Source organism: Dermochelys coriacea, chromosome 15 (assembly GCF_009764565.3).
Source record: "Dermochelys coriacea isolate rDerCor1 chromosome 15, rDerCor1.pri.v4, whole genome shotgun sequence".
Lineage (NCBI taxonomy): Eukaryota > Metazoa > Chordata > Testudines > Dermochelyidae > Dermochelys > Dermochelys coriacea.
In genome coordinates, this window is record NC_050082.1 from 10,824,128 (window position 1) to 10,832,660 (window position 8,533).

The 8,533-nt window shown below is 43.5% G+C and overlaps 1 protein-coding gene across 2 annotated transcripts in view; it reads right to left on the reverse strand.

The window, feature by feature from the left end:
• Positions 1 to 4,627, reverse strand: part of C15H12orf43 (chromosome 15 C12orf43 homolog) — a 28,334-nt gene extending 23,707 nt beyond the window's left edge. For both annotated transcript variants that reach the window (XM_038372827.2, XM_043498003.1), the window contains exons 1-5: positions 4,462 to 4,627; positions 2,348 to 2,393; positions 1,526 to 1,624; positions 622 to 695; positions 196 to 286 (exon numbers count right to left, since the gene is read on the reverse strand). In XM_038372827.2, coding sequence (XP_038228755.1) covers positions 196 to 286; positions 622 to 695; positions 1,526 to 1,624; positions 2,348 to 2,393; positions 4,462 to 4,603 — 452 coding nt within the window. In that variant the 5' untranslated portion in view covers positions 4,604 to 4,627. The remainder of the gene's footprint in view (positions 1 to 195; positions 287 to 621; positions 696 to 1,525; positions 1,625 to 2,347; positions 2,394 to 4,461) is intronic.
• Between the last annotated feature and the right edge of the window lie 3,906 nt (positions 4,628 to 8,533).

Here is an 8,533-nt window from a genome sequence, read left to right on the forward strand (position 1 = left end):
TGACCACTTAACCAATCTGTACTCCAAGCTGCCCTCTAAATGCATTATGTGCATTGGAAAAATGAATGCAACCTCTAGTTAAAATTCCTAGTTTCCCTGCACTAGGAAAAATCTTTTTCCAAAGTCAAACGTTAAAGGAATCTCTGAAACAGCATGGAATGTTTTTAGGAACAAAGTAGCAGACTAACACCTCACCTAGAACTAGAAGGTCGTCGCCTCCTGGCTAAGAGCGGAGGTTTGGGTTTCCCACAATCTCCTGGATCAGATGAAGAGAATAAGCGAAAACCTAAGGAATACAAAAAGGAACGGGGAAATAAATAGGTTAACAAATGATTTTAGCCAAGATATAAAACAGAGTCAGCAGCAGCAATCCCTCTATGAGGCAACAGTGGTGTCAACCCACACATGGAATTTACGTTGGCCTGAAGAACAAGAAGGTATTAGTTAAGCTTTCTGCACTATTACTATTATCCTGCTGATATTAACAAGAAGTTCTTCTACTGCATTCTTTCTTTAATCTAGAGCACTGTATGAGCTAATAGCAGATAGAATTAATTACATCTGTGCCAGTGGAGAGCTATTAGATGAGTGCTGACAACAGTGACTGTACTTGGAACTCACCATCATCTTCAGAGTCAGCTGTTTGCGTGGAATTCCGTGCAGGACCTGATGAACCCTCCAAGACAGTGATGTAGCTATAAGGAAGACCACAGTCTGAATTTAGGAAAGGAAACAAGGATTTGATTTTATGTAGCCAGGCTGAGTTTAAGAACATTGGAAATGTTAAACAAGATTAAAGTGAGCAGATAAGTAACCTTTACACAGTTCATTTCAATATTTTTACTTTCAGAGCTAACTCCACAGAGCACAGCCATTTCATTCAGAAGTGTGGCACATAGAAACTATCGACATGCAACATTCCAAGCAGCCAACCCACATTGCATCCAAGGCCCATTAGTTCCCATGGGCCATACTTCCACATTAAAGAAGGGCAGCAGCAATCTGCAATTAGGTGAAGTCTTTGAACACCTACCATGATGCCAGCACAGCTCCGAGTTAGGCTGAATAGGCTTGTTGTACAGATAAGTTGAAAAAAAGATCACACACGTGGACTAGATAATTTCCTGAACAGTTTCAAAGCCTGGTCATAAATGGAGGTGGCTCTGGTGAATCTCAATCCTATCTATTCCCTTCCCAACACAGAACACTGAGCACTGAAGCTAACAAGAAAGGCTCTGTAGCACACACCAGGTCTACTACATTACCAATGGGTGAATAGGACAAGGGTCAGTTCACGAGCATTAGGAGCTCAGTCACAAGCCTGCAGTATGCACAGGGATGTAGGAAACAAGAAAAGAAACAATCTTTCCTCAAAATACAAGATGTTTCCCATGGAAAAAAGATGTATTTAACTCTTCAGTTATTCACACTTCTATCACTCAAGGATATTGACACTGCTCTTGCAAGGGAAGGTTCTAACTAAGGCTGATTTAATCTCTTAACGCTGTGCTTTGGTACTGGTTACCTGTCTAATATTGCTCCCAGTTTCTTCGCAACATGTGCTTTGAACTGTGGTGTGGTCTGTAATTCGTTGCCATCTCTGTCATAGTCATTCACCTTCTGCCTGTTTGAAATAAAAACAATGTATGATCTCCCTCAGACCCAGTAACCATCTGCTGCTTTCTCCTAAAACTGAAGACTGGGGGCTGGCAATGGGATAGAGCGCCTTAGACCACTAAGTGAGCGATTCAAATCCAGCTCAGACTGATAGTGGCCAAAAGCCACTACCCATAAGAAGACTGTTCACTAGGATGTGTGAAGTTAGCTTGGGTGGTCTCAGTATGGTTCCCAAAAGACAGATGTCCACATTCCCTAAGCATTAACAATATAACTGGCATTAACTGACCTTTTGCTGAGAGTCTCAGCAGCACAGACCAAGGATTGGAGCCTGAATGCTCCTCCCATTCCTTTGTTCCTGAAGAACAGAGTTGGGGTATATCAGCAGAGCAATGTGCTGCTGCTCACTCCAAACCTGCCCCTGAAGGGAGGACTTAATTAAAAGTTGCCAGATTGTAAGCATAGTCTCCAAGCTTATCAAAGAAAAATATTGAGAATGAAGACAGGAGAATGTGGACTCCACTGCAAGGCTTCTAAACCAGGGATTGCGTCCCCCATTGATCAGGGGAAATATTTGGTCACTTAGAATTCAGTTGTGGACAAAAGACAATGTCTTATAATGGGAAGGGTCAGGTAACCTTAACTACTGTATAGGCAGCACAAGTTCTGCCTATAATCACTGTTTCATTTTTCTTCACGCAAACAGCACTCTGAAATCCAGAAAAAATACCTGAGACTAGGCTGAACTGATAATAACTTGTCCTTCCCAAAGCCACCTGATAAAACAAAGCAAAGGCAAATTAGAAATCTCCAAGACTAAAACATCTTTAATCCTAATTCCACTGTAGATGATTTTACAGCGTAAAAGTAATTTTTGGAAGACAGAATCGTGGTCACATTCAAAGGAGGATACGGATATGATTTGAAACATTTTTCAAGCAAACTACACATCAAGTGACTAACTCCACTTGGTAAGATAATGCAACACGAGTTTAATACTGAACCCAACATCTACTGGAGGGAAGTATCCAGCTATGGCAAGAATCTAATAAATCTTTTCTATTATGATCCTAAATGGAAGGCAAGCCAAGTCCTTCATTGATAATACCATATCTCACATGCTCTATGACATAGAGCCCCATGGGGAACCAAACTTTGAAGTTTGAATTCTGGGGCTTGACAGAAAGGCTGCCAAATCTGATTAGCATTTTTAGATGGGCTTCCTAGAAGTAGGGTGAGGTACAGATGAAGGTCACTGGCAGGGTGAAGGCACAAGACAGAGTAAGTCTAAAGCTGTCTGGCTAGTTAGCTACTGATTAAGTTACCCAGAAATTCTGTCTGGATTGAGTAGCTGGATACTATGTCAGGTTTAAGTGGAGCCTACTGATTTAATTTATATAAAGATGATTTTTTTCTTTCAGCAATCTTTGTATTACTGGGCCTTTGATTTTTTACATTGTACAGACTCATTTTCTAAGAAAAATCAAAAGAAAATCTTCAGTCACAACATGTCAAAATCTCTGCTGAGAGTATAAAGAAAGTATATGGTTCTAGCACAGAGACAAGAACATTAGGTAACACCTACATTTTAAATCTTCTTTCTGATTAAACAGCAGAGACAATAACATTGTCCAGTGTTAATATGAGGAAAGTTTTTTTTTATTTGTTTGTTTGTTTTAAACAGGGCTGTTTAGGGTCCCACCCAAATTGTAACAAATGACTTTTTTTGATGGGAGAGTTCATCTGCAATGCTAGAGAACTATTGCAAGAGTCACTCTGCAGCAGAGAGGGAGCCAAGTTGCATATTCCCAAATAATGTTACTGTCCTAAACGGTTAAAGCTTTAGTATAGTCAGGAACATCAATGGATGCGGTCTACACTCCAGGACTGAACTGTTTTAACCATAACAAGGGAATACTGTATTAAAACCCTGTCTACAAAGCAGTAGCTATCAAAGTTTAGACAGGATCTTAGAAGATCCCCTGATTTTCTCCTCTCTCAGCATTCAAGCAAGCAGACTTGGACAGCATGCAAGACAGTCTTTGCACTTATCCAGAAAAAGAGTGGTAGGACAGCATGGGGAGTAAGGAGCCAGCATAGCAAAACTATTTTTTTCTATATATTAATTCCTCAAATGTAATTCAAAATATGATCCATAACTCAACTGTGTGACTTACACCAAGGTCAGGCACAGTGAAGAAAGGTAGACAAGACACCAGACATGGTTCATGATGCTATAGAATCCTCAGTCCTCCCAATTCTTTCTTTTCGAGATTCATTATTTCAGACTTATTTTAAAGACCGTTTTTAAGAAGTGTTTTCTTACAGAGAGTGCAGGTTAGCACGAGATTTAATATGCCTCTTTTTAATTTTTTTAACATAACCTATCCCTGCTTGAGTCAGGTCTGAGTTCACCATTAGATGAGTTCCTAAACCAACTGTACTCTAGACACAGTCATAATTGCACATAAAGCTGCTCAGTTAGTCCTGGAGGAGCAAAACTGCCTTTGAGAGGCCACACTGTCGGGGGCAGGGGCTTGCACCCACATACTGTCCCAGAAGCCCCTCCAGCACCCAAAATCCAGAGCTAGCCACCTCGCCCGCTTTGGGGTCTGGCTGCTCTTACTGAGATGAGGCCAGTCACAGGCTCGGCTACCACCCAGGGACCAGAGAGGCAGGAACGGAATTGGGGTGTGACGGCCTAGGGCGCTCCACCGGATCAGGGGAATCCAGTCCCCGCTTCCCTGGCTGCTGCCCCCACCCACGGGAGGGGAAGGGCCTGCTCTCGGTCGGGCCTGTCGCCGCCAAACCACAGGACCCCAGCGTCACCCCCAGCCGCCCTACCGCTGCCGGGCTCCGGCGGAACCACCGCCGCCCGCCACCCAGCCGGGTCCCAGGCGGCCTCGCGAAACCGCGCCAAGTCCTCCGCGCTGCTGCTCTCCGAGTCCGAAACATTCGCGCCACAGCCACCCCTGAGCGCCGCCATCTTGGAAACCGCCGAGCATCCTGGGACTTGTAGTCCAGGCCACAGTGACAGGGGACCGAAAGCCCTCTGCTGATCCCATGCGTTTGCAAGTTCCTGCTCCGGCGGGGAGACTCCAGGACCTTCGCCTTTCCCTCAAGTGGAAGGGGTGAGGGAGTGGAGAGCACTTCCTCAGTGGGGCTGGGGGGGGAGGGCATGCCTGCATCTCCCTCTGCAGGGATCCTGTTTCATTTAATCCATTTAAAATCTGTTCTGAATGATCATTTAACTGAAGGGGACCGTATGAAGATTTATGACAGTGTTTCTCAACCTTTCAGGTTGGCAACCCCTTATTCAAAGTAAAAAATCAAAATCAAAATCATTAGCTGCTTACATTTACTATAAGAGTGAAAAATGTATCAATGACAAGCCTATGTATTTGTGTATGTGTTTTGAGAAGTTGACAGAGAATCCTTGACCTTGAAAGGCAAAGGTGTGCAGGGACTGCAGGGATGAGATTTTCTTTGTTTTAGATTGTAATGGAAACGTTCAACATCTCACTAGCAGCCTTGTTGCCTTTTGTGATGTCCCTGGGGGGGTCACGATCCACTGGGTGAAAAACATTGATTTATGGCATTCAAAACAAAGTGTTGATGTACAGTCATCCACAGCACTCTGATATCACAGAGGGAGCAGAAAATGTCTGCTAGGATTCATCTCATATGATAACCTTTCACTGCATGGTTAAGTGGGAGGAAGTTACCTCTCAAAAGCAGATGGGGAGAGGGTCATAAGGTGCATAAGAATCCAGTAAAACATGGAAAAAATGTCAAGTAGGCAGTATCTATTCTGTATCAAGAGGGGTGAAACACATTGGTACTACAGTGTAAAATAAATCTGCATTGTCACTGCCTGTTGTATAACAGTTCTGTGCATACAGAGAAGACAGTCTCCAAAGATCTCAAATAGGCAGACATAATTTACTAGCAAACTCAAAACTTGATTAAAAAAACAACACAAAAGGAACTGCACTGCCTTCTACTTTCAACCAACCTGCTTAAACCATTTCTGGACCTTTCCCCATGACATACAGTATGCTTTGTAGCCATTTCTTACAAATGCCAGTGTAAGACTTTGAAATCTATTATCAGGAGAATTGGAATTTCCATAATGGATCACATCAGTAGTTTTAGTCCAGTACTATGTCTATGCCAACGATGAGCACCAGATTCTTCCAAGTGTGGTGTAAAAACCTCCTCTGACATTTGTATGATACCTGTTTATACAGGACTTACATGGTTCAGGATGCCAGTGATGGCCCTGTCCCTTTAGAGATGGGGATTTTGGAAGATATATGTATAATTCAGAAAGATAGCTGGGAGCTAAAGTCCCATAGCACATGATTAAGAGTAAGCATGTCATCTGCAGAAGACAGGATATAAAGCTCCTCTTTCTCAGGCAGGGTCTTATAGACAAAGAGACCTGCAGTGAGCAGAAGGTCCTGGAGAAGGATCCTTGTTGACCTAGGCAGAAGGGCCTAGGAGAGATGGAAAGTACTTAGTATAGGAAGGGCTGTAGGAAAGATGCAGGGAGAGCAGAATGTCCCCAAGTATGTCCCAGTTAGGTCATGAAGATACTTCTGAGCTGAGAATGTCAGCAGTTTAGAGAACTGATAGGAGAAAAGTCTGTATGATATTCAAAAGGACTTGAGGAGCCCTGGCAAGTATGAAGGGTTGTTTACATTCTGGTAATAAAGAGTATCCTATGAGGGGAACTGATTGGTTTGAATGGCACTATTATGTTTGACCATCTGTAAAGAAAGGCACTGAAAAAGGGAGGAAATCAAGACACAGCAGTATACTCAGATGGGGATGGTATAGTAACTGTGGTACAGGATGTTTCTTCTAACCCTAGACAATTAGTGGCGGTCATGTGCCTTGAAGCATGAGGGTTTATATCCCTTAACGTTAGCTAGGATAAAAACTTGTAATGTTCTCATTAACCATATAAAAATAGATAACCCTCTGAAATATATATATATAAATATTATATAATAAAATAATAATAATAATAATAATAAATAACCATATAAATATATATAACCCTCTGAACTCTACTAAATTCTTGGTTTCAGTAAGGAAAGTCTTTCCCTGTGTCATTTTTAAATTTGTTGTCTTTCCATTTCATTTGTGTTCCTTGCTTGCTAATCTTATTATGAGACTAGAAAGAGCCCCTGGCCCTGAAAAGAGCAGACCATCCTGTTTTGCACCTCTCTCCCTATGCACACCTGAACATTGTCCAGCCCCACCACAAGTTCTACAGTCTATACCCTTGCAGGGCATAACCTTTTCCTTTTAGGGCAGTTACCACAGCCTCCAGCTTCTAATCCTCCTCTGCTGGGATTTTTCAGTTGTCCCAGGGCAGACTGACTGGGAGGGAGATGGCTGGTAACCTATCTGAAACCCTCCATCTAGGGCTACCAAAGATGATCTCTCTTTGAGAGTCCTCCAGCTGCCCCAGTCAGGGCACCTCTTGTTCTTGCCTTCCTCTGTGAGATATTCTGTGTCTGATACACCACTCAGCTCCCTCTGCTGTAGGGTTTATTTTGGTTTTTGCCATTTAGTTTTAGCATAGTTGTTGTTTGCCCTCCATATTTGGTCCCCTTTCTTGTTCCCTCTTACAACGTAAATCTGCTCAGCAACTGGCAGTTGGCAGGAAACTGTGGTAAATTTGAATAAGCTTGGTGGGAAGCAGTCATACATAGGTATGCTTCTCCTTGAGAGAGCTGCTGTCTATCCCAGTGGCAGCGCAGTATCTGTCATACCATCAAGAAGAAGATCAACTTACTTGTTCCTGAGTGTGATCCTGATCCTGTTCCCGGTTGTTCCTGTGATCCAGTCTGAGTGTTCCTGAGTGGTGTCTTCCCATTCCTGATCCAGTTGTAGTCAAGGTCCCAGTCCTGTTGGTGTCCCTGTTTCCATGGTGATGTACAGTTTTACCTGTTTATCTTGTTAACCCACTTATCGTTTTAGGGATCCTGACTTCATGACAAATTTGTGTTAACAACGGTTTTAATAAATCCTATTGTTATTTGCACCCCATTTATTTTTCTCTATTCCTTATTCAGCGGAGAGGTTTGAGGTGGGGGATCACTACCAGTGATTGAGATACAGATCAAGGGTTACATGTAGTAAGAAGGGAGGGGCAATTAGTTCCTGATTTCCTATCCAAACTTCTCAATTGCTTACTGGGAATTTAACAGCACCTCCAGGTAAGCCTCTGCTCTCTCCACCACCTTGCCCATGGAGGATAGCCAAAGCCCCCTTACCTAGCTTTGGGCTCCCACAAGCAGGATCTGCAAGAACAATCCCAGAACCACCAGATCTGTGATTCTTCCCCCAGAGCTCATCTCTGGACACAGCTACTCCTGCAACAGCTGGAAATTATTTGAGCTGATATTGGTGACACTAGGCCACCAGAATCAGTCCCAGGGTATTTAAAATGGTAGCATTTGCCTCAGGATAGGAGCCAAGCTGCTCATGACTCCAGGTTCCAGATGCTGCCTGGCCTCTCCCATTAGGAATGGTGCAATATTGCCAACTCTCACGTTTTCCACAAGGAACAGGATTTTGCCTGGGCTGGAAATAGGGTGATCAGATGTCCAGATTTTATAGGGACAGTCCTGATATTTGGGGCTTTGTCTTATATAGGTGCCAATTACCCCCCCCCACTCCCCATCCTGATTTTTCACCCTTGCTATCTGGTCACCCTAGCTGGAGACCATCTGGCCATAACAGGAGGAATTCCATCCCTCAGGTGAATTTGAGCTCTGCCTGAGGGAAAAATCCCTCTGATTGTCTGCCTGTGCCTGACCCACTTGCCTGCCTCCTGGAGCCCAGCAACCAATCAGAGCTGCTGTAGAAATATATCCCTCGGATCAGTTCTCAGAGGAGG